At 43.3% G+C, this 25,165-nt stretch overlaps 1 protein-coding gene across 1 annotated transcript in view; it reads right to left on the reverse strand.

The window, feature by feature from the left end:
- Positions 1–25,165, reverse strand: part of CFAP61 (cilia and flagella associated protein 61) — a 267,633-nt gene that overhangs the window by 74,366 nt on the left and 168,102 nt on the right. Inside the window, exons 19-21 of the mRNA XM_005865983.2 lie at positions 23,724–23,822; positions 16,902–17,070; positions 10,034–10,211 (exon numbers count right to left, since the gene is read on the reverse strand). Of these exons, the coding sequence (XP_005866045.1) occupies positions 10,034–10,211; positions 16,902–17,070; positions 23,724–23,822 (446 nt within the window). The remainder of the gene's footprint in view (positions 1–10,033; positions 10,212–16,901; positions 17,071–23,723; positions 23,823–25,165) is intronic.

Consider the following 25,165-nt stretch of genomic DNA (forward strand, 5'->3'; position numbering starts at 1 on the left):
GACCCCTCGGGGGATGTCCACCTGCTGGCTTAGGCCCGCTCCCCAGGGGATTGGGCCTAAGCTGGCAGTCAGACATCCCTCTGGCATCCCTTGGGGGATGTCCACTTGCCAGCGGGTAGCAGGCCTAAGCTGCAGTCAGACATCCTTAGTGCTGCTGAGGAGGCGGGAGAGGCTCCTGCCACCACTGCTGTGCTGGCAGCCATCAGCCTGGCTTGTGGCTGAACAGAGCTCCCCCTGTGGGAGTGCACTGACCACCAAGGGGCATCCCCCGGTGGTCAGTGTGTGTCATAGTGACCAGTCATTCCCAGTCGTTCTGCTATTAGGGTCAATTTGCATATTACCCTTTTATTATATAGGATAGAGACCTGGTGCATGGGTGGGGGCCGGCTGGTTTGCCCTGAAGGGTGTCCCAGATCAGGGTGGGGGTCCCGCTGGGGTGCCTGACCAGCCTCGGTGAGGGGCTGATGGCTGTTTGTAGGCTGGTCAAGCCCCCCAGTGAGGACCCTCACTCCATGGGGGTGTGGCCAGCCTGGGTGAGGGGCTGAGGGCCATTTTCAGGCTGGTCACACTCGCAGGCTAGAAGCAGGTATCTGGGATTTATTTAACTTCTATAATTGAAACTTTGTTGTCTTGGTCTTGCTCGAAGTCTGGGGTGCCCCTGGCAATCCATGTACCCACACCGGCTGGAAGCAGGTATCTGGGATTTATTTATCTTCTATGATTGAAACTTTGTAGCCTTGAGCAGAGCTCAGGGCTGGTAGGGCAGGTGGGAAGCTTGGCTTCCTCCATCACCTGGGGCAACGCAAGCCTCCTGCTCGCTCCAGTTCCGTGGCTGCCACCATCTTTGTGATGGAGTGATGGTTAATTTGCATATTACTCCTTTATTAGATAAGATTCTTTAGAAGTTTTATGCATATATGGAAGAAATAGAGGGGGAAAGCTGAGGATTTCCCCTGAATGTGAGTTTTATGCTAAAAAATCTGGTCACTGTCTTCTTTGCCGCTCAGTTTATTTAATGGCTAAGAAACCAGTTTTGCATTTGATCTGATAGGAGACAGAGATAAAAATGGTGGGCTGCCCTACTTTGAAATAGCAAATGATAACCGATGATTAGAACACTCTTGGTGAATTTTCAATAAAGGATAATGGAATATAACTGTAGCAGTTTTGTGAAAGGCCAATCTTTGTTCCTCCTTTTAGGGAATAAATTATGCATCACTAAGATTTCAGCTCTGAAACAGGAAGCAGAGGGCAAGGGAGGCACCAATAAAAAGATGACTGTGTGAAAGCTCCTCAGATTGAAGTTGGCAAGAAGGAGTGCTGGGTCAGTCTCTCCCTGCTGACCTGCAGCAGCCTTTGAGAAGGAATGTGCAAGGATGCTTCCAAGAGAAAAGAGGGGCTTCCATGTCAACAGCCCAGCTGGGGGAAAGGCAGGGAAGGTAATGATTCGTATCACAATATTAGGAAAAGCACTAACGCTTGCTATTTAAAATGTCGGCATAAAGGTAAAGGTGACCTTTTTGCTTTCTGATACATACTCTTTGAAGGTATAAATGAATACACTAGCAACTCTGATTGTGACCGCCAGAATAAGGCAATCACACTTTAACATTTCCACTGTCATAATGCACCCCAGATTTAGAAGACAAGTTGTCTTAATTGGGGGGAGGGGGGAGAGAGGAGGGAGGGAATGTCAGTTTTATTACCCTGGTTCTCAGAGGAGGTAAGTAACAGTTTCAGGAGCTCAAAGCTCACTAATATTGAAAGCTAATGTGGCTTTACAGAAATAAAATGCTAAAGTGATCTCCCTATTAAGTTAAAAAAATAAAATATAGTGTTAATATATTTAGTCACAGATTTTCCCTAAGAGTAACAGAACAACCTTTTAAACAAATTATTTTCAGTAGATGCTAAAAAGGCATTTTATTCTTTTGAAATGACTGCTTTAATTTTAACCAGCTGGAGAATAGGCTTTGCTGCCATTTCATCATCACGCTCAATACTCTAATGGTAGAGGATTCTCCAAGAAAACCATGACTTGAAAAGAAGAAAAGGGAAGGATGTCCCGATCTAGTAGTCTGGCCATGGAATCACATCTCAACAGTTTAAGAATAGCCCTGGCTGGGTAGCTCAGTTAGTTAGAGCCTCTGTCCCAACATACCAAGGTTGTGGTTTTGGTCCTCGGTCAGGACACATATAAGAAGAAATGAATGTGTTAATAAGTGGAACAACAAATTGATGTTTCTCTCTGTCTCTCTCTGTGTTTGTCTCTCTCCCCCCGCCTCTTCTCTTTCTCTAAAAAATAAATAAATAAAAAAGTTATTCAAGATTTATGCACACTGATATAAATATGAATTTTTCTTCACAGTTATTACATTTTTAAGGCTAGATAAAAGGCCTTTTTCCACTTCAAAAGAGACATAGAATTATTATATATAACCTCATTCATCATCAGAACAGGCCTGTGAGGTAAGTTTTCTTATGTTCTTAAGAAAGCATTGAGAGGTTAAGTAACCAGTTAAGGGTCACACAGCAAGAAGATGGTTCAGCAGGTCTCAGACCTGCCAGGTCTGATTTCAGAACTGGTGCTGACACCACTATACTATATTAGCAGATGGATATGTAATATATTCTAATATATATTACATATATAAGAATTCATGTATGTATATAGTTGGTATTTTATCTGTATAACCAACTTTACCAAATAACTAGATAATGAAAGAATTTTAAATAGATATTATAGAATATTCATAAATTGTGAAATAAACACTCACTTAAAAAACATATCACGGTCTGGTCAAGATGGTGATGTAGGTAAATGAGGAACTTACATCTCCCCACAACCATATCAAAATTACAACTAAACAATAAAACAAGCATCATTCAGCACCACCTGAAATTTACCTGAATGCAAGTCCTACAATTAGGAATTTAAAGAAGAAGCCACATCAAGACAGGTAGGAGGGGCAGAGACGTAGAACAGGCTGGTCCTACACTCATGTGTGGTGGATAAAAATTGGGAAGGATATCTTGGCTGTGATGGTCCCCCCTCACCAAGGAATGAGGGGGTCCCAGCCCCACAACAGGCCCCCAAGCCCAGGTTCTAGTGCTAGGAAGAGAAGTTCTCATAACTTCTGGCTGTAAAAACCACTGGGGATGTGGCTAAAACAGGAGGACTGCTGGAGTCCCAGACAGTTCCTCTTGAGAGCCTGCACATGGACTTACTCTGACTCACTCTTTCTGAGCTCCAGCATTGGGGCAGCAGTTCAAGAGGCACCAGGGACATACAGGGAGGAACAATAGTGTCTGGCATCAGGGTGAGAACTGAGGGTGGGCATTTTTCTCCCAGACAGAAGTGCTGGCAGAGGCTATTGTTCCTTTGATGAGCTCTCTCCACACAGCGCCGACAAGGGGGCACCATATCTGAGTCTCCATCAATCTGGCTATCACTGTTTGCTCCAAGCCGGTAATTCTCTGAGACCCTCCCCCACCCAACCTGTGGGTCCACCCAAGCTGTTTACAGTGCCTTTTCCATATGAATGGCCTGTCTTGGCTCATACTCAGCCTTTCCTAAAATCTCTCAAACAAGCAGCATTTGGCCTCAGCATACCCCATACCTCTCACTAAGTGTCCCCAGGCCTGGCACTAGCAGCAGCTGGCTGTGGTTTGCACTTGGCCTCTCCTGGGCACCTCCAAGCCCAGCACAAGCAACAGCCAGCTGCAAATTGCCTGGTAGCTCATGCCAAGTGGCCCCAGGCAAAAGATAGGTAGTGGCTGATCTTGGTCTGCACCTCCAGGAAGGCCCAGAGCCAGCGAACCTGGTAGACAACTTCAGACCATGTCAAAGCAGCACCCAACCACCTCCACAAGCCACACACTGAAGGGGTGAACTCAATGGGTACCAGAGCACTGCTGAAGTTATTCCTGCTCTGTGTAGAGGGCTGATCCTCCACAGTGGCTCAGGTGAATAGGGAGGCTGTGCCACTGGACCCTACAAGACACCTACTACATTAGGCTACTCTACCAAGCCCAGAAGATGTAGCACCTCTACCTAATACATAGAAACAAACACAGGCTGCCAAAATGATGAGACACAGAAACACGTCACAAATAAAAGAAGAGAACTCCAGAAAAAGAACTAAACAATACAGAGACAAGCAATCTGTAAGATGCAGGTTTAAAAACACTGGTTATAAGACTGCTCAATGAACTTAATGAGAACTTCAAAAACATTGAAAAAGGACACAGAAACCTCAAAAGGAACCATTCAGAAATGAAGGATACACTAACTGAAATAAAGAATAATTTATAGGGAATAAACAGTACAGTAGATGAAGCCAAGAATCAAGTCAGTGATTTGAAATATAAGGAAGCAAAAAACATACAATCAGAACAGCAAAAAAAATAAAAAGAATTTTTTAAAAAAATGAAGATGGTTAAGGAGCCTCTGGGACAACTCTAAGTGTACCAACATTCATGCAAATGAGGGTGCTGTAAGAAGGGAGAGAGCAAGAAATTGAAAACCTATTTGAAAATATAATGACAGAAAACTTCCCTAACTTGGTAAAGGAAACAGACATACAAGTCCAGGAAGCACAGCATTCCAAACAAGATGAACCCAAAGAGGCCCACAGTAAGCCACATTATAATTAAAATGCAAAGAGTTAAAGACAAAGAGAGAATCTTAAAAACAGCAAGAAAAAAGTAGTTAGTTATCTACAAGGGAGCACCTATATGACTGCCAGATGATTTCTCAACAGAAACTTTACTGTCTAGAAGGGATTGGCAGGAAATATTCAAAATGATAGAAAGCAAGGACCTACAACCAAGATTACTCTACCCAGCAAAGCTATCATTTATAATCAAAGGGCATATAAAGAGCTTCCTAGACAAGAAAAAGCTTAGGGAATTCATCACTATCAAAACAGTATCACATGAAATGTTAAAGGGTCTTCTTTAAAAAAGATTTTTAAAAAGATAAAAAATATGAACATTAAAATGGCAGTACATATCTTTCAACAATTGAATCTAAAAAAATAAATTAAGAAGCAGAAAAGAAACAGACTCATAGATACAGGGCATGTTTTGATGGTTGCCAGATGGAAAGGGGATGCAGGGAATGGGTGAAAAAGGTGAAGGGATTAAGAAGTACAAATTGGTTGTTACAGAATAGTCATGGGGGTGTAAAGTACAGGAAATATAGTCAATAATATTTTAATAACTATGTATGGTGTCAGATGGGTATTAGATTTATCAGGATGATTACTTGGTAAGTTTTAGAAATGTCTAATCACTGGGTGTACATCTGAAACTAATATAATATTGTATGTCAACTATAATTAAAAAATTTAAAAAATGATTTAAATAAAAACAAACATATTATGTCCAGGAATAGACCAGAGAATGCTTTTTTTATTTTTTTATAAGTCAAAGCATAAGATTTCTATAACCCAAACCTGACCTGTCCCATTTTGCTCTGCCAAATAAAAAGGGAAGACTATATTAGATATAACATTAAAAGGGCTTTGTTCAGTGATTCATGCACTGGAATTTTAATGTTATACTTTTCCTACAAACATGTTTTTAATAAGGCAGTAAACTGTATTGAGCTAAAGATGAAAATAATTGATCCATTTCGTGCCATTAAGGCAATTATTTTTAACTTTTATTCTACTTTTCATTTTCATGGAAAGTACAGAGGTAATAACAGATAAATTTCAATTAGTTCCAATTAATGTGGTAACTGTTATAATGTATTAGGTCTCTGGGTTCTATCTGAACACCCTCCACATCCCTCACTCTCCACGGCTGAGCCCTCCAGGTTTGGTTTGATTTGCAGTTGAAAGCAGCACTTGTGCCCATGACATCAGCTATTCTCTGGATGCTGGAGCAGTTCTATAGGTTAGAATACTTTACATCTGTAAACCCATCCAACTCTAGAGCCCGGAAATCCATTTCCTTCACACTGGACTAACTCCATCTCAGAACCATGGTATCTCCCCTGGAAGCAGAGGAAGGAGCGATAAAACAGCTCCTGGGAGGAGAGTGGTGTTTTGGGGTAGTATTTGTGTAGTTTCAATGAACAGAAGTTCAGAGGAGAGCCAGCCTCCTCCTAGTGACTGACCCTCCATTGTTTCTGCTCCCCAGCATCCACCTCTCCTCCTAGAACAGCGGTTCTCAACCTGTGAGTCTCGACCCTTGTGGGGGTCGAACCACCCTTTCACAGGGGTCGCCTAAGACCATCGGAAAACACATATATAATTACATATTGTTTTTGTGATTAATCACTATGCTTTAATTATGTTCAATTTGTAACTATGAAATTGGGGGTCACCACAACATGAGGAACTGTATTAAAGGGTCACGGCATTAGGAAGTTTGAGAACCACTGTCCTAGAACAACCCCTCCACTGACCTCAGCAAACAAGTCCCTGTGCTTCAGCAAAATGAAGCCTGGCATGTTCCAGGTTTCTTCTGGGTGCGATTCCTGGATGGATAGCTCATTACAGCCAATGAGACACACGAGATATTTTCCTTCAGACTCTTACGGGAAGAGCCCTATCCTCAGCAACTTCCCATCAACCCCACCGTGAACAAGTGAGAAGGGAAAATTAGCCCTGAAGGAGAAGAAGCTAACTCTCATGATAAATGTCCTCATTCTTCCTGGTTTTATTAAGGTGACATGAAAAGGAAGCAAGAACTGACAGGTGGAGGGATGGTAATGAATACAGAACACAGACCTGCTCTTATTTGTCATGATGTGCTGGACTTCCAGTTTCTAGTTTCAAATACCATCAGTCCATGACTGACTTGGAATGCACAGCCACCCCATTTCCAACTCGCTATTGTGGTCTTTCGTTCATTCTTGTTAGATCACTCTCTCTCTCTCTCTCTCTCTCTGCTGGATGGATGGATGCTACAACAGAAGGTTCATCTTCCAAAGTTGCTGTTTTGTGCACTGTCCCCCTTCACTAGTTCCCCAACCCCTAAAAAGCAACCAGTTAAACCTGCACTTGGCTGGACCCTGCGACCCTCCACCTTCATCTCCCTCTGTTGCCCTTCAAGGGTCTGCCCAGTCCAAGTTGTTGGGCCATTGTCTATTGTACACCAATAAAACTCCCCCACTTTTCTCTATTTGCTTATCCTGCCCTTCTTTATGGCTGAGATAAAAACATCTTTTCTCAGGAAACCTTGTCCAAACTTCACAGGCTCCAGGGCTATCACCAAGGCCAGGTGCCTCTCCACGACCAGACTGGCACCTGGTGTGCACAGACCCCCGTGTTTTGTGCAGAGACTGTGTCCCGGGCTGTGCTGTCACCAGGACAGCAGGAGCTGAGACTTTCATTCTGGGGAAACTTTGGTGTAGCCATAACTACATCACATGCAGTAGTAGTAAGAGTAATGCTAATAACAGCCTATGTTATTGAACTCTCACTATGTTTGAAACAGTGTTCTGAGTTGGACATGTTGTGTCTTATTTATCTCATTTATCTCACAATAACCCATATGAGGAAAATATTACCCAGAATGGGACTAATTAAATTCAAGTCTGAATATGACTCTAATTATGGAAAAGCTACACAGAGAAAGAGCTCTCTTAAGGCAGGAGGTTAACAGTTTCCTTTCTAACTTTTCTTACATGGGAAGTGATTTGAAAAGGGCCACTGCACAGAGTTAACTTGGTCAGGCCAGGTATCTCAGATGCCTCCCCGATCTTGGGGCCGGTATCTAAGCATTAAGAGCACCTACCTGGGAGGTGCTTTGGGGATGTCATAAAACATTAGACCTGGGAAAAGAGCCTACATTTAAGACACACACACACACACACACACACACACACACACACACACACTAATGTTTACATCCTTCGTATTTAGGCTGTTTGGTGGACAAAAGCAGGCACTCAGAGGGGTTTTATGCAGTGGTTGATTGGAGACATACTTAAATCTTACAAAAGCATTTCTCTTAGGTGGCATCAGAGTTCACCATTTGTGACAATTAGTCAACAGAAAAGCACTGATGCTCTTTGCCCATCTGAGAACCAAGAGTACAAAAAAGAAGGCATCAGAAGGAGAGCACAGTGACTTGGGATTTCAAAAGTCTCTGCCATATACAGTCAACCTTAAAAACTCGCATTGCCAGTTTCAAAGCCCTCTTTCTTGTTAAAATATTCCTGAGTCCTAATATGCCTAACAGCCAACAGTTTGAAGTTAAAACCCTGCATGATAATAGGATTAGGCACGATCCCAAGACATGGTTTTGTGTTTTCCGGGAGTTTAAGGTGCATTTTGACATCTGGACTTGATGAAATGGTAATGCTTTGTCACAAATCGTATGGATAAAAGCAGACTTCTGCAAACTATGTCTTATCACCTATTTTTGTAAATAAAGTTTTATTGGAACATAGCCATGCCCATTCATTGACATATTGGTTATGCTGCTTTCTTGCTACAATGGCAGAGTTGAGTCATTGGGACAGAGACCATATGGCCTGCATAGTCCAAAATATGTACAATCTGGCCCTTATAATAAAAGTCAGCTGACCCCCAGATTAGAGAATTTCCTAGGTCTAAGTAGGTCATTAGGCAGTGATTAAAGAATGACTAAAATGTTGAAAAAGGTTTAAACATATACAGATGCAAAACTGTAAATAATACAAAATATGAAAATACATTTACAAGTTTTAAGCCTGGTCCCCAGTATATATCTATATATTCTAACTCTTCCCCCCAAAGGTTCTAGACCCCGTTGGTTTTACGGGTGATTTCTGTTCAACTTTTAGGTTATAAGAAATATGTCAGACCCCAGGAAAATATGAAAAACTTCCCAAAAAACATTTTATGGGACTAGTATACACTTGATTCCAAAAACTTGGCAAGTAAAGCATATAAGAGAAAACTACAGGCCAATTTCACTTATGAATTTAGATGCAAATAGCCTATAAAGTATTCGCACATTGAGTCCAGCAATGTACTGATCTCATCTGATACTTATTTTTTATTTTTAATGTAATAAACTAATAATTTTTTAATGTAGTAAATGCATTAACCTGACAAAAATTCAACAAATACCTAAATCTCCCACCAAAAATCAGAGGAAACTATATTTAATTTTAATATAGCAATGATATTAACTTATATATTATATATTATTTTAAAATATATATTAAATACATTTATATGTTAAATTTTACATATTGATCCCCACATTCTGGGCATTCAGTGAATTTTACATCCCTGAACTGAATCCAAGGTCTGGGTTAGAATCTCAACTCTCCTTGGGTGGTTTTATAACCGAACCAAAGCAATGGCCCTCCCGGCGCTTTTGGTAAAATAAAGGGGCTGCACTGTGTTCTTCAGAGCTTGATTGCCAGGCTTCAATAAAGGACAAATAGGTAACCAGCCCTGTTCTAGTTGTTTTATCAGTCAAACAATTTTAATTTAATCCAAGCAATAGAGAGGATGAAGTTTGAATAGACACTTTTGAGTGGCAGAGGCATTTGTACAAATGCTTCATGCTCTCATTTTGATTCAAAAAGTGGCATGCAGCTCGAGGTTGTGTGTTTGTGGGAAGGACTGTGCAGCCACGCCAGGCAAGAGAACAATGGATGGTGAAAAGAAGAAAAGAGCCCTTTCGACACAGACCCTCCTTTTTCTTCCCAGATCTTTTCAGCTTCACAAAAGGAGACATATTTTCCATATAATTGCTAAACATGTTTGCTTATTAAATTATTCTTTAATTAGTTAATGATTTTAGCCATGCTTTGCTCTTTGGATATTCATTTTGTATAATAAAATAATTATAGATAATTAAACTATCTCAAGCCTCTTTCTTTCCCCCAGCAAACATGCTGGGGATCCAAAAATGACAACAAGTTGTAAATTAATCTGGAAAACAAAGCCTGACAGATGAATGATTTGGTTGGAATTAATTAGGCATTAATTAAATACTGGAACTAGATGAAGAATTAGATTCATTATTAAAGAAACAACACTGTTCTGAAAAGATGTGCAGTTACCCACATCCTTACCTTCTGTGGTGATGGCGTTGTTTCTTATCCAAATCTGGGCCTTCAAGCAGTCCTCTTCATCATTGAGAGTGAAATGATTACGAGGAACTTGATCGGTGTATCGCTGCTTTCTATAACCTTCTTCAACGTCTCTGTTTGTCAGGTGTTGACCAATATCAGCCCCTGAAGGGCATGGGACCTGAGGTATGTTACAGAGAAATGCTTATTTCAGTGGTAACAGATGAAGCACTGATATAGCACTAAACAAACAAATAAACAAATAAATCATAGCAATGTCTGGTATAGCAAGGCCTTTTTCTGTCCCCAGATACAATTCTTTTCATTGAAGCAGCTAATTCTCAGAAGGAGTTGCTCTGATTATATGATGCTGTGTAACAAATTATTCCAAAAGTCAATGGTGTGAAAAGGCTTACAGATTCTGAAGGTCAGTAATTCAGACAGGGCAGGGGTGGGGTCGGGGGGGAGGGGGGGAAATGGACAGTTTTCTATGTGAACAATGTCAGAGGCCTGAGTGGGAAGACTTGAAGGTTGGGGGTGACTTGAAGGCTGGGTGCTGAAATCATTTGGAGAGAAGCTCTCTCAATCCTTTTTCTTTCTTCCAGAAAACTTGCTGGGTATCCAAAAATGACAAAAACGTCTCGCAGTTGATATTGGCCGTGGGCTGGGATCTTAGCTGGGGTTGTTGGCTGGAACATCCACATGTGGCCTCTCCATGTGGTCTGGGCTTCCTTACAACATGGTGGCTAGGTTACCAGGGCAAGTGCCCTGAGAGAAAAAACCAGTCCAGAGAGCTCTGTGTTCTTTTCTAATCTCATCTTGGAATTCTAGTGGTGTCCCTTCCACCATGTTATAGTCATGGAGGTCCTTATATTCTAGACGCCTGCCCAGGGTCAAGAGGAGGAAACCTAAAATCCACCTCTTCCTGCAGGGGCAGTGAAGCGTTGGGAAAACACGTGGAACTGGATTGGTGTGGCCATTTTTGGTGAGAACAATCTACACAGAAGCAATTATATCAGGGGTTGAAATCCAAGTGCTTATGGGCTCCAGGCAGAAAAGAAAATGAGGAAAGTGGACTACTGTTTACTTATGAAAAGTGTAGGATCATTCTACACTTTGTTAGAGAGATATTTCTCTCTCTCATCCCCATCTCCATCTCTCTCAACATAGCCCTCTCAGTATAACGTCCATTCTCACTTTTGACACAGAGTGAAAACAGACACTGTAAGGAAAGCAACAGTAAAAACACAGTAAAGGATGATGCTGACACTTGTCCTCAGTGTCAAGGACTCTGTGGCAAACTGAAGGGCTCTGGTCAGAGTTTGGCCACAACTCAACTCCATCCAGTTGTTGCCAAAATAGAGTGTGGATTCAGTATGGCCAGATGTGATTTCTCAAGAAATGCTAGGTACTTTTATTTTCCTGAGGACTCTTGGTTTTTTTTTTTATTATTATTTCAGTTCAAATTAAAATCAAACAAACACCACTGTGAACGCCAAGTAAAATAGCAGTGGAGTGTGTTTTCCCAGTGGGCCAAACTTTTACCTCTCCAATTTTCATTTGGCAGCCAGGTGACTATGTGGATGATAACGAGGCCAACACTGGGAGCAAGATCTAAAGGTAACTCGATGCCTCCGCTAGAAGACCTGCACGAGCTGCCTGATATTTTCGTGGTACAAGGCCTCAGGGTGGTGGGGCAGGGGTGGCACTCAGCCACGATGGGCAAAACGTTCACTTGTAGTAGAGGTGAATATGGGTGCAGAGGAAGTGCTTGTCTCTTGAAAGATGCCTTGTTGTACTGGGTAGATGTGAATGCTGGCTGGCGCGTGAACAAATAGGGCAGCACTAAACCCCAGATGACCTTTAGGGAAGTTTTTGGTTATATTCTTCCTCAACAGAAATGGTAAAGCCACAGTACATTACTGTGATGTATTTAATTCCATTGCAAACTGGGTTAGCTAATTTTTTTAAAAAAAATCAAATTTTTAAAGCTGGATGTCCTCTCTCCATGAAGAAGTTGCAGTAGCATTTTATTTAGTAAAAAGAAAACCCAACTGAAATTGTGGAGATAAAATTATCTTATTAGCAATATAATTTGTTTAGCCATATCACACTAGAATTTTGCTATTACTGTATTCATAGTTACTATAAAAACAGTCCACTGAGGGCTTCAGTGGATGGTTCAAAGTGCAAGTATTGACTACTGTGCTTTGGAGGTTTGAAATCTCACCATAATTACAATAAATATTGTAGTATAAAAGAAAAGAAAATTTGGGTAACATTATGCCAGTTTAGTAAGCCATGCTTTAACAAATCAGGAAAAGTCCTTGGCAGAAAATGGCAGGGCTAAAGAACAAATTGAGAGCTAGTCAAGTTATAAAACTATCAATGGTTATTGTTTCAAATAGTGGGTGTATGGTTTAAGAAACAATGAGGAGAAGGGAAAAGAAGAAGAAGGTCCAAAATGAAAATTGGCTTACTACAATCCTGAAACAGAATTGTATTTTTATAACCCATATCATCCTTGTGTGCACTCAAATATGTGGCATTTTTGCACATTTCTAAACTATAAAGAATTAGAAAAATTAAATAAAAAATAATGGGATTATATATATACCGGTATATATATTTTTCATATTCACATAATGGCATTTTCACAGAATAGGCAAAACCGAAATTAGGATTTTAAATGCCAAGGCCCATTAATCCATCTACACGGAGTTTAGCAGAACTCAATACATAAAAAAGGATCTATGGGGAAATTTATATTATGTCATCAAAGTAAGGGAGAGAATTAAGATGGAAAGGAAGGCCTGGCTATTATTTAATGAAGAAGTATCATCAATGCTGGCTACCAAAATGAGAGTGTTTTCTGCCACTAAACTGCCACTAACATGTGATTGGAGAATAGCAGACAACTTTTCAACCATTAATTCCATCAGATAATTCTGGATTGAGCACTGCCAGCATCAGTGGCTGCTGGGAGCCTGTTGGCCATCCCAGATGCCTCAGCAAGTTAGTAACTGAACAGTGGCGGGGGCTGCTGGTGGCAAACTTAATATCCTGTCTCCCTTTCTTAGTAACAGACTTCTGGGAAATAGGCTTGGCTGAGAAATTACATTTTCATGTTGGAAAGGAGTCCTTGGGTGGGGCAACATAAAATGTCATTTTGCTCTAGTCCTTTCTCCTTCCTGTTTCTTGCAAATGGCATGGCTGGCGCCACAGCAGCCACTTCAAGATGTTGAGATGGAAGCCACATATTAAAGATGGAAGAACAAAATTTAGAAGGGCCTGGTTTCCTGATGACACCAGGCAGCTACCTTACCAGGCTGAGTTGCTTTTCTCCAGATATTTTTAATGAGAGAAAGAAACAAACTTCTTATTTTTGACTTCAGGTATAAACAGTTAATTCTAGAATTTCTGTGTTGTAAAGACTTTTAAAAGCCACCACGTGTAGTCCCTGGACCACACCTGTGAGAGGGGGAGGGAGGGAAGAAGGAAGAAAGAGCAAGGAGACAGGGAGGAGAGAGACAGAGGCAGTGGTGAAGAACTCGTGCCCTTGAGTCAGACCACCAGGGTTCCCAGTCTGTCACTTTGTCATCGTAACTTCACTGCATCTGGGATCCCCTATAAAATGGGGGTGAAAGTGGTAGGACCTCAGAGAGTTACCCCAAGGATTGCATCAGTTAACACAACTGTGGCAAATGGCAAAGACAAAACTCTGTCAGGTGTTCCTACCCCACGTGTGAGGCCTCCATGGAGGCATCTTGCTGTCTCCTGGGGATGGACATTCCCTGTTGGAAAAGACCCTGACTCTTAGGAAGTTGTTTCTTAGGATGAATCAGCACTGTATTCCCATCGCATCTGGTGGTCTGTCCTAATTCAGCTCTCCGGGGCCATGATGTACAAGTCTAACTCGTTTTCTATATGAAAAGCCTTCAGGTTTTTTGAGGTTAAGTATCCTGAATCTTCACCCCTCTGGCTAAAAATCTTGGGTGTCTTTGAGTCTCTGGATGTGCTTTCAGCTTGTTCTTTCTCTTCTTAAATGTGACTTCAAGAAACAAATACAACACTCCAGGTGTAGTTGTTTTTGTGACATGTTCTTTGACACAGTCATGCTCAGCAGGTAAGGGGCTCATCATCTCTACAAGTGGTGTGCGCTGCTCTCTTTTCTACCTGTTTGCAGCAGGCTCTCTCCTGCGGCTGCACCATTCTGGATACCATGCTCTTATTCGCCCATCTAAGATGTAATTAGTCTCCACGGAGACCAACCACATCATGTTGCTGACCCACGTCCAGCTCGCCATAACCAACATCTCTCACCTGGTTGGATGTTCCTGCCCCGCCCGCTGGCTTCCAGTGAGTGTCACCCCTTTGAGGGTCCCCACCACGCTCTTCTCGTAGTCAATACCAGACTCATTTGGCTCAGAGTTGACAGATTTTTATTCTTCCTCTTTTTGAGATAACCCAAACCAGGCAAGGGGCAGGCACTTCTCCCTCTCTGCATGACTCTGGGAGCCATGGGAGCGGCTCAGCGACCTCAGTTGTGAACTGAGTGGTTTCAGAGTGGTTTTCAGGACCAGCATGTACTCACCAATAAACATAATCAAATCCATAGGCAAGGTGCGGAGGGGGTCAGAGGGTGCTGAACGTGAACTAGGTAAATCTTCATCTTCCCAAATGGAAAGATCAGAGATAATGCCAGAAGTTGATAGATCAAGGAAAAACCTTCTACAAATGCATTATTATAGAGTTCAGGGGTAAAGGTTTTGAAGAACTAACAATAAAAATGCCTCAGAGTGGTTGCCCCTGGCTTAGAAGCAGAGAACAGCCTTCCTCACATGCAACCCTGCAGTATAATTTAATGTTTTATCTTGTGCCCGGATTATCCGATGACAAGATTAAGTGATATGCATTTGGATATCAAAATATTGCATACTATTTTAGAATGATAGGTGCCATTTAAAGGTCTGATTCGAGGTTAAGACTTGTAATTATATTTTGTAACAGATATCCTCTTGTTTTGGGTTTCTGCTTTATTTTCACCATTTTGGTTTTTGTTGCTGTGTGTGTTTTTTTGTTGTTGTTGTTTTTTGTAAATTATGAAATTGGGACAAAACCATGAGAAAGTTGGAGAAGGAAATTGGAAAAGAAGTAACAACTGGAGTCCCCCCACCTCCAAGGGAATTCGGCTGCTTTTTTTTTTTTTTTTGTATCACTCTATGTACCTTTAATTTTTATGTCCTTCTGGAAAAACTAAATTGGAACTTCTTTTATCACTCTTCAATTCATTTTTCCTGTTGTACAAAGGGCAAGAGCTTAATGTGCCACAGCTAAAGCTGCCGGGGCAGCTGGACACACATGGGCAGATGCCCGAGTCTGCCACTCATATTTTCCAAAGTCTGCGATTGCAGGCAGCAGCTGGAACTCAGTGGAGCAGGTGAAGGGGGGCAAGCTAAAGGGGTGCATGGTGCTTTCTTCTGGTATAATGCTTTAAAAAGAGGAATACTTAAGTGCCAAAATAAGGCATTCCTCCAGTTTATTCTTATCCTTTAACTAGGAAAAAGGAAAAGGAAGTCACTCGGAGGCTCAGAGTGTGGTCTAGTCACTAGCTTCACCTGGAAGCTGGTTAGAACTGCTGTGTCTGTCGCCCCAGCCCCTTTCCCACTCTCAATCTGCATGTGAATGAGATGTACAGGGCGGTATGTACACATTACACTTGGAGAAGTGCTCCTTTCAGGCACAGATGAGGATTCTAGGTTGAGAAAGTTCAAGTCAGTGGTTCTTTGCCTGGACTTAGAATCATCTGGGAGCTTGAAAAAAAAAATACTGATGGTTGAGTCCCGAGTCTCCACCCCAGAATAATTAAAACAGCACTTCTGGGCTTGGGGGCAGGCACGGGTGTATTTTAAAAGTGCTGCAGGTGATCTCAATGTGCAGGCAAGGCTTAGAACTGCAGGTTAAGTTAGTCAGTTGCTCAGCTGTCCTGCCTCCCCCGACCCCCCACACGCTGCTTCTCCTTGGCTTGGCTATGAAAGAAAACCTGCACCCTCTCCTCCCCGCCCCCCACCCCTTACCCTCCCGCCCAAGAATCCAGGGCCATTCACAAGATGCCAAACTAAGACATGAAGATGGCAGTGCCTGGGGTGGGGATGGGTTACTTCATACTCCTTGGGAACAAACCTATCCAGGTTTCTTGGAGAAATGTAATGAAAAGACCCCCTCGTTGAGTTACAAAATAAATCTCTTTTGATGAAAGAGATGCCCTATTTTGTGGGCCACATGACATGCAAATGTGTGTGGCAAAGTGAGAAGGTTAACATTTGCTTCCCCAAGACATTAAACAGCTTCAGTTGTATCCAGCAATGCTTTCCTCAAAGGAGGTTTGAGAATTTCATAAAAAATGGACAGCATGACCACGGGTTAATCAATCAGTCACATTTCCTAGGTTCATAACTGAGAGACAAAAGAAAGCCAGGGTTGACAGGAGGCACGCGTGTTTGAACCACTGCTGCGTGAGCCCATCACCACCGCCAAATGTCAGCCTCTCGAGGCAGAAGTTAATTTCCACAAGTGCATACGGGGCTGTGTCTGGATGCTGCTCTGGTGGCGGCAAGTGTCAGACTTCTGGACAACAGCATCAAGAATGACATTTCCCCGACCTGCTGTCATTTTCATCCCTGAGCCGAATGCTTTTCTTGGAATGGGTTTCTGTGAGGTTTTCGGACATGATTTTGGCCGCGTGCGTGAGCTTTGGAGGACGCTTTTATGAATACAGAGTGGCAGCTGCCCGGCGAGAAGGCGTGCTCTTCACCCAGAGAGCGTGCGCCTGGCAAACACTCACCACCCAGCTGGCCACGCGCGGCCTCACCTGGTACTGCTGCCCGGTGCAGAGGATGAGGTGGTCATAGAGCACAATGTCTTCGTGGGAAACCACGACATGCTTGGCTGCCCGGTCTATGGCCGTCATCCTACCAACCACCACGTTGACCCAGGAGCACAGGGACATCAATGCGTGATCTTTATCATTATAACTCTGGCTGCGGAGAGAGGCGCTCCGTCAGTGACATTTGAGCAGCTGACAGGGGGCATTAATTAGACATCTGGCGAGCTGTTCAGGTCCCCCCTGCTCCCCCCCACTCCACCAGGACTGAGTCTGTGCTCTTGCTGTGGGTTTACCAGGACCAAGGATATGCAGTAGGAGATTTTTTGTTATGAGAGAGTCACACAATGACATCTTTCCATTAAAGCTAAATTGTTCTGCTTAGTGTTGGCCAGTCCACAACAGGGAGGGAATGTGTGTGTGTGTGTGTGTGAATCATCCTATATAATAAATAGGTAATATGCAAATTAATCCTCACGCCCTCACAAGATGGCTGCCTACGACCAGGCCGGCAGGGGGGTTAGTGAGGGACGACCAAACAACTGAACAAGAAGTCTGCATGGGGCGACCAGGCTGGCAGGGGGGTTAGTGAGGGACGACCAGACAACTGAACAAGAAGTCTGCATGGGGCGACCAGGCTGGCAGGGGGGTTAGTGAGGGACGACCAGACAACTGAACAAGAAGTCTGCATGGGGCGACCAGGCTGGCAGGGGGGTTAGTGAGGGACGACCAGACAACTGAACAAGAAGTCTGCATGGGGCGACCAGGCTGGCAGGGGGGTTAGTGAGGGACGACCAGACAACTGAACAAGAAGTCTGCATGGGGCGACCAGGCTGGCAGGGGGGTTAGTGAGGGACGACCAGACAACTGAACAAGAAGTCTGCATGGGGCGACCAGGCTGGCAGGGGGGTTAGTGAGGGACGACCAGACAACTGAACAAGAAGTCTGCATGGGGCGACCAGGCTGGCAGGGGGGTTAGTGAGGGACGACCAGACAACTGAACAAGAAGTCTGCATGGGGCGACCAGGCTGGCAGGGGGGTTAGTGAGGGACGACCAGACAACTGAACAAGAAGTCTGCATGGGGCGACCAGGCTGGCAGGGGGGTTAGTGAGGGACGACCAGACAACTGAACAAGAAGTCTGCATGGGGCGACCAGGCTGGCAGGGGGGTTAGTGAGGGACGACCAGACAACTGAACAAGAAGTCTGCATGGGGCGACCAGGCTGGCAGGGGGGTTAGTGAGGGACGACCAGACAACTGAACAAGAAGTCTGCATGGGGCGACCAGGCTGGCAGGGGGGTTAGTGAGGGACGACCAGACAACTGAACAAGAAGTCTGCATGGGGCGACCAGGCTGGCAGGGGGGTTAGTGAGGGACGACCAGACAACTGAACAAGAAGTCTATATATTCTTCTGCTTCTATTTCATGGTGAGCACAAACTTACTTTGGCTGTTGACTTGTCCTAGTGCAGGGGTGGGCAACCCCTGGCACGCGTGCCAAACATGGCACGTCAGTAACTTTTGCTGGCACGCAAAACCCTCTCTTACAATCTTCCATTTACAATTTTTTTCTTAATATCAACTTTTTTATTTTTCAGATAAATTCAGTGTAGGCGCATCTTAGATAAATAAATAATTTTACATAACATGTATACATTAAAAAATAAATGTATTTTTCATTATCATATACTGTGGTTTTGTCGCCCGAATGAATTTTATTATTTCTTCAAGGTTCTTCACATACATACACCTTAAGAGATATCAAGATGGCGTAACATGTTCTCAAAAAATTAGGGTTGGCACACAGAAGAATTTTGAGTCAGAGATTTTGCTGGTTTTGGCATGCACTCACAAAAAGGTTGCCCACCCCTGTCCTAGTGACAAAGGACTGAAAGGGGATGAGGAAGAAGAAAGTGACATTGCGCAGGATTCCCCAAGGTAGGGGTCAAGGGCCTGAATATTGAGAACCCGGCCTATTTGCTAATGCTTTTCAATAGATTTCTCCTTCTTAGAATGAGTGTATGGATTTGTGCCCAAACAACAAAACACGTTGTCTTTAGAGAAGATGTCAATTAGGGAATTACGTTAGAAGCAAGTCTAGCTCCTGGAGACTTTCGGGATCCACTCTGCAGGGCAAAGGTGACTTAGGGGGAACTGGTACTTTTGTGAGCAGCAGGTCCAGGGTTTTCTTGTCTGGGTTCCATCTGAGTTTGAGTATTCTGCCATAATGTGAGAGAAGCGGCTTTCTTGTTGGCGTTGGTTTTTTTAAAAAAAGAGTTTTGTGAGGGTTGTTGTAGAACTTTCTGGAAGGTGTGACCTCCTACACGTGACACTCTTAGTGACCTTGTTCTGATATCATAACAAGAGGGCAGGGTGGCAGAATAGTAAGTGTTTCATTTAAATCTAGGCTTCCCTGTGCCGAGGTCTGTGTCACCAGTGAGACCGGGCCCTGGGACCCTGCATCCCCTTTCGACACTTCAGCTTCCTCACCTCTCAACCTAGGATAATTCTCCTCCCCGCAGGCCTCGACCATTGTAAGGGACGAATGTGAGAATGTAAGAGATGCTGCTTTATCAAGTGGGATGCATATGTGAAGGGTATTATTCTAAATAATATTAATGATACATAATCCTGTTTACTCTCCTTGGAGGCAAACAGGACTAAAGTGATAATGGAAGAGCATTTTTTCTTTTTGATCCACTCGGAGTCTGCTCTCAACACACAAAAAGAATTCTCGTAATGGATGCACATTAGGCCCCGTTCTGGCACCCATGAAAGAGAAGGGAGCACTGGGCTTTGTGTCTCTCCATGAAACAACACTTAAAAACAAGAAAATCTCTTCTTAATAAGAAAAGAAAATTGGGGGCTGGCCTGTCACAGGAAAATAATAGAGAGTGAGATGAAATTCTTAAAAAAAAAAAAAAACCAACACATTTTGGTAGCTTCACAGGAAAACAAGAAACCTCATTGATTTTGTACATTCATGAGAGATCCACAAAGGATTGTTCTTATTTGCATCACCGTCTCTTCATAACAGGAACAGCCCTGTCAGCCGCCCAAAATGAGGAAAAATTAAACATAGTTAGTGCATAGGAATTAGTCTTTTGAGGATCTGCTCAAAGATAAAGTTCTCAGGGGAAATTTGGGGGAGTCGAGGACAATGTTATTTTTAACGACCATAGGACAATAGTGTGATAATGTTAGCACGCAGATTTCAGAGTTCACATTTGAAGCTCTGTCTGGTGGGAACTGAGTTTTAGGAACCCTAGGAAGCACTGAGGAATGTGGGGTGCTGCTTTTATAGTCTGTTACCGTGGCTTTTCTCAGGTTAGAATGTCACCATGCAGGTGATGACCATCTGTTCTGGATATCCCTATCTACTCTGGACCTCCTTTAATTTACTCATCAGGTAGGTGAAACTAAACATTGGAAATGATAAGTGATATTTCCCCCAAATTATTTCCTAAGCAGAGTGAGTGAGCCTTGCTTCTAACGTGGTAGGGACAGTCTCATGGCCTGAGGACAAGAGAAGTACTTCCATTAGGATTCTCTGGAAAAGGGAGAAGGAACCAAAGAAGGGACATCAATGAAACTTGATGTTTCTCAAGTGAACTTGACCCTGACTTGAAAAGAATGTGAAAGGTTGTCTCATAGAACGTTCTGGAGACAGGTAGTAAGTAAAAAAAAGCAGAAATGCAGGATGGGAAAATTGTTAGAAGGGACATTGTGACAAGCGGCCCACTTGTTCAGAGTTGTAGAGGCCCCCACATCTGGTGTCAGGAGACTTAGCCCAACGCTCCAGATGCAAAACGAGAAGCAAGCCCCAGGGGAGTCAGTATAAGTCCGGTGCAGACCTGCACTCCATGGAGTCAGAACCCTTCAGAACTGGAGAGAACCTCGGAGGTTTTCATAAAGGATTTATCAGGACTCTTAGAAGGAGGAGCATCACCATGAATGAACGTTCAGTTACTCAGGGCTGATTGTCCAATTAGTGGATTTCTCCTGTTTCCGCTTTCCCCTCTCCTCCCACTGCCTGCCCTTCTGCTGCGTCCCTGGCATGTCATTAGCACCTCCACCAGACGCTGGACAGGGCCAGAGAGCGAAGACAAAAACTGGCTTATGAAAAATATAGTAACAACAAAAATAAATCAAAACACTGGTTAGGGCAGAGTTTAGAATTCGTATTTAAAATGAGGAATAGAAATTATTAAATTTAGGATTGTCGATGCACTTGTTATTTTTTAAACTCTGCGACCAAAGATAATTTCCTTTATTTGAATATGAGGGCCGTTTGAAAGGCAACATCCTCTTTATGTTTCAACGTGTAGTTTCTAGAATGAAGACATGCAGTTACCCGTTCAGAGGCACCGGGCTGTGTTATTTCCTTTCTACCCACAGCCTGATTAAGAAGACTTTCACAGGCACTTTTGGAGGTAACCTTCATCTTCTCCACATTATTTACTGAGCACCTGCTATGTGCCGAGCACTGTCCTACATGCTGGGGGCACATCAGCGAGCAAAGAGGCAAAAAATTCCTGCTCTCGTGGAGTTTACATTGCAGTTGAAGGATCCAGAATATGAAGAAAAAACCATCATTTTAAAAGGCAAATTATGTAATATTTAGAAGGATTTCAGTAGCAAGAAGGAATGGAGCAGAGTGAGGAGGATGGAGGGTTGGTTGCAGATGATTGGGTGGTCAGGGGAGGTCTCGGTGAGAAGTTGACATTTAAGCAAAGACTTGGAGAGAGAAAAGCAAAGCCCCACAGTGAGGAGCTGCCTGCTGTGTTTCAGGAATACTGAGGAGGCTGGAATGGTTAGAGTAGAAAGAACAGGGGCAGCAATGGTAGAAGATGAGGCCAGACAAACAATTGAACAGGAATAGGTTTTAGGTTGGAGCATTCCAGGACTTTCTGTGACGATGGGAATGGTCTGCAGCTGTCTGACATGGCAGCTACGAGCCACAGGTGGCTATTGGAGCACTTGCAATATGGCTAGCATAATTGAGAGGCTGAATTTTAAATCTCGTTTAAGTCTAATCAATTTATGTTTTACTTAAAAAACAAGCTTTTATTTTATTTGAGAAATTGACAAACATTTTAACAGGAGAATCACCTAAAAACCCCACAATATAGAAATGTTTCTGGCATGATTAAAAAATAATTATTCTGTAACCAATAAAAATGTTGTCATTACTGACGCATCAACCACCGTATTTTATGACAGATGCCTTATTTTTCATTTTAAATAAGTCTTAAAACCTTTTTGGTAGTTTTGTGGATTCCATAATATCCTCTTTTTTTTTTTTAGATAAAATGGAGCATGATAATGCCATTAAAATCAAGATTTATATCTAAAAGCAAACTCCTAATAAGACTTTCCACCAAGACTATCCTACTCCCTCTTTTTTTGTATGTTATCACTTTAAAAACCTTACCTCTAATCAATTTAAACTTAAACAGCCACATGTGGCTAGGAGCCACCACCTGGGGCAGTTCGGGGGCTGACGTGGTCTGACTCACATTTGCGCAGCATCGTTCTGGTTGCCGTGCTGAGAATGTGGAGAGGCAAGCACACCAGGGGCCCCGGGAGACTTCCTACCCGGCCGCACACAGGTCCCACACGCTATCTCACCAGGACGGCATTCCTAGTTCTCTCCCACAGCACACCTACCAGGGGCTGGCCAGCCTTGGTCACGCTGAGTGAGTTAAACTGCTTGGGAGACATTTATCAATAACACCAGCATTTCCTGGGAAGCGTGTAAGTTAGAAAGAGGGCAATGAGGGGAGGGGATGTACATGTATGGATCCTCTACTTTTTGCCAGAACTTACTGTTACACTAATTTTAATAAAAAAGTCCAGCAAGGTTGGCTTATCAAATACTTTTCACAGTAAAAAACAACAACACACAAACAAAACCAAAATCCAGGGAATGAAAACCCCTTTGTGGTAGGGACAGGATCTGAACCTGAATCTACCTGGCTCAAAACCCATGATTTTTTCTTTTTTTTAAAAAACCACATCCTAATGATGCTCTTAAAAATAAAAAAGTTCATGGTCTGGTAAATGTATTAGGTCAGAATGAGCCTGGTTCTGCTAACAGGAAAGCTGCAGGTTTTCTCAGTTTGCCTCGCTGTTTGAAGGCAAAGTAAGCCTTTTTCACAGAGGAAAGAGGATCTCTTTGTCGTGGATTCTAAAATGAATACCCTGAGAGGGAACCATTTCCTTCCTCCTCATTAAAAACATGTGAGCACTGTTTCTAGAGGCAGGGAGCCTAATAATTCTTGTACCCGTGTTTTGCTGCAGGAAATTAAAATTACTGGAAGCTGTGTGATAATGAAGTGGGATTCTACCGGGGTGCAGACAGCAAAGCTTGCCGAGACTGGCCTGGAAGGTCTTGCCTGGTCAGCCCGGATTAGGAATGGCCTGGGTGGGTGTGAGACCCACCCCCCAGGGAGGTGCCTGACCTTTATCTCTCAACTCTGACCGTGGGGGCGTTGCCTGGTCTGATGCAAATACAATCGCCAAGCTCCCCTGCTCTACAGAACCCCACCGCAGACGGTGGCTGGGTCAGGAGGCTCCATCCATGGTTTGGAAGAGGGCACAGGTCTTCCCACAGGTAGAAAAGGGCAGCCCAGCCCTGCCATCCACTCGTCAGCAGGTTCGAACCCGTGTCTCCTAAGTGACATCCGAACTCCAGGAGAAAAGCCCACCACCTGCCTCTTTCCAATCTGAAAACCATTTAGCATAGAAACGACAGCTTAAACATTAGGACATTTAGGCCTCGGAAGGAAAAAGCAAATAGAATGCATACTCGCTTGCTAAAAACTTCCTTTGTTCCGTGCCCAGAAGTTTTTTCCCAGGGAGTCCGTGGGTTGAAATTAGCGTGAGGTTACTGAACTTCAGGTGAGAGCTAGGGAGAAAGAAAAAAATTAAAAACAGAGGTAAAGCACGATTCGGTGGAAGTTTATTCTACATTTGACCCTTGAACAATGTGTGGCTTAGGGTACCAACTCCTCATGAAGTAAAAAATCCATGTGTAATTTAGACGCTCCCAAAACTCAACTACTAATAGCCTGTTACCGATATCGTAAAACAGCTGATTAACACGTATTTTGTATGTTATACGTATTACATACTGTCTATAATAATAAAAGTATAATATGCTAATTAGACCAGACTCCTTCCGGACGAAGCCAGGGGCTGCGAGGGAAGCCCAGGTCCCAGGTGCCAGAGGGAAGCCGTTGCCGGCAGCCGGGGGAAGGAAGGCCTACTCTTGAATGAATTTTGTGCATTGGGCCTCTAGTATTATTATAATAAAGTAAGCTGAGAAAAGAAGATATTAAGAAAAACACAGAAAACCAGTTTTAAATAGAGAAGCCATATAGCCTCAGAGGCCAACCCCAAAACACTGCCACCCAGAGGCTGAGCCACAAACTGACTCTTAGGTGAACACAAATTAAGGCAGTCTGGATCACAAATACGGCCTGCTTTAAAATCAGGACTGTGATTTACAACACGGAGGAACAGTGTATCACAGGGAAATTCAACACTCTCCTAAATACCTGGCAGGACTAAGCAGATCCAAGCAACAGCAGCCTCCTGATCACCACACCCTCTGTCTGAGGAACAGCAGCTGTACGTGAAGCCTCCCCCCACCAGCCAGAAGAGCCACCACAGCTGTGAACAACACCCACCAGAGGAGCTGCTGCCAACTGAGGAGCAGCTGCTACCGCAACCACCCAAGGAGCAACCACAGCCCAAGGAGCCACTGCCACCCAGGGAGCAGCCACTGAACGACTCAACATCTAGATATGTCAGTGAGATCAAACATGGGTAGGCAAAGAAACCCCCAAAGGAAAGAAAAGGAGGACTCGCCAGAAAAGCAGCTAAGTGAGACAGAGGCATGCAACATGACAGAAAAAGAATTCAGAATAAGGGTCCTAGCGTGCATAAACCGGATGGAGGAAAAAATCAACTACTTATGCAAGAAGCAAGAAGAAACAGATGAAAAAATCAATAACTTATGCAAGACCCAAGAAGAAATGAAGAGCGATATAGCTGCAATAAAAAACACCATTGAAAGCATCAACAGTAGACTAGGAGAAGCGGAGGACCGAATTAGTGAATTAGAAGACAAGGAAGCAAAACACACCCAAACTGTACTGCAATTGGAGAAAAAAATTAAAAGACAGGAGGAGAGCCTAAGGGAGCTTTGGGACAACATGAAACGAAACAACATACGAATAATAGGGG

This window comes from Myotis brandtii, unplaced genomic scaffold (genome assembly GCF_000412655.1).
Source record: "Myotis brandtii unplaced genomic scaffold, ASM41265v1 scaffold217, whole genome shotgun sequence".
NCBI classification, from domain to species: domain Eukaryota; kingdom Metazoa; phylum Chordata; class Mammalia; order Chiroptera; family Vespertilionidae; genus Myotis; species Myotis brandtii.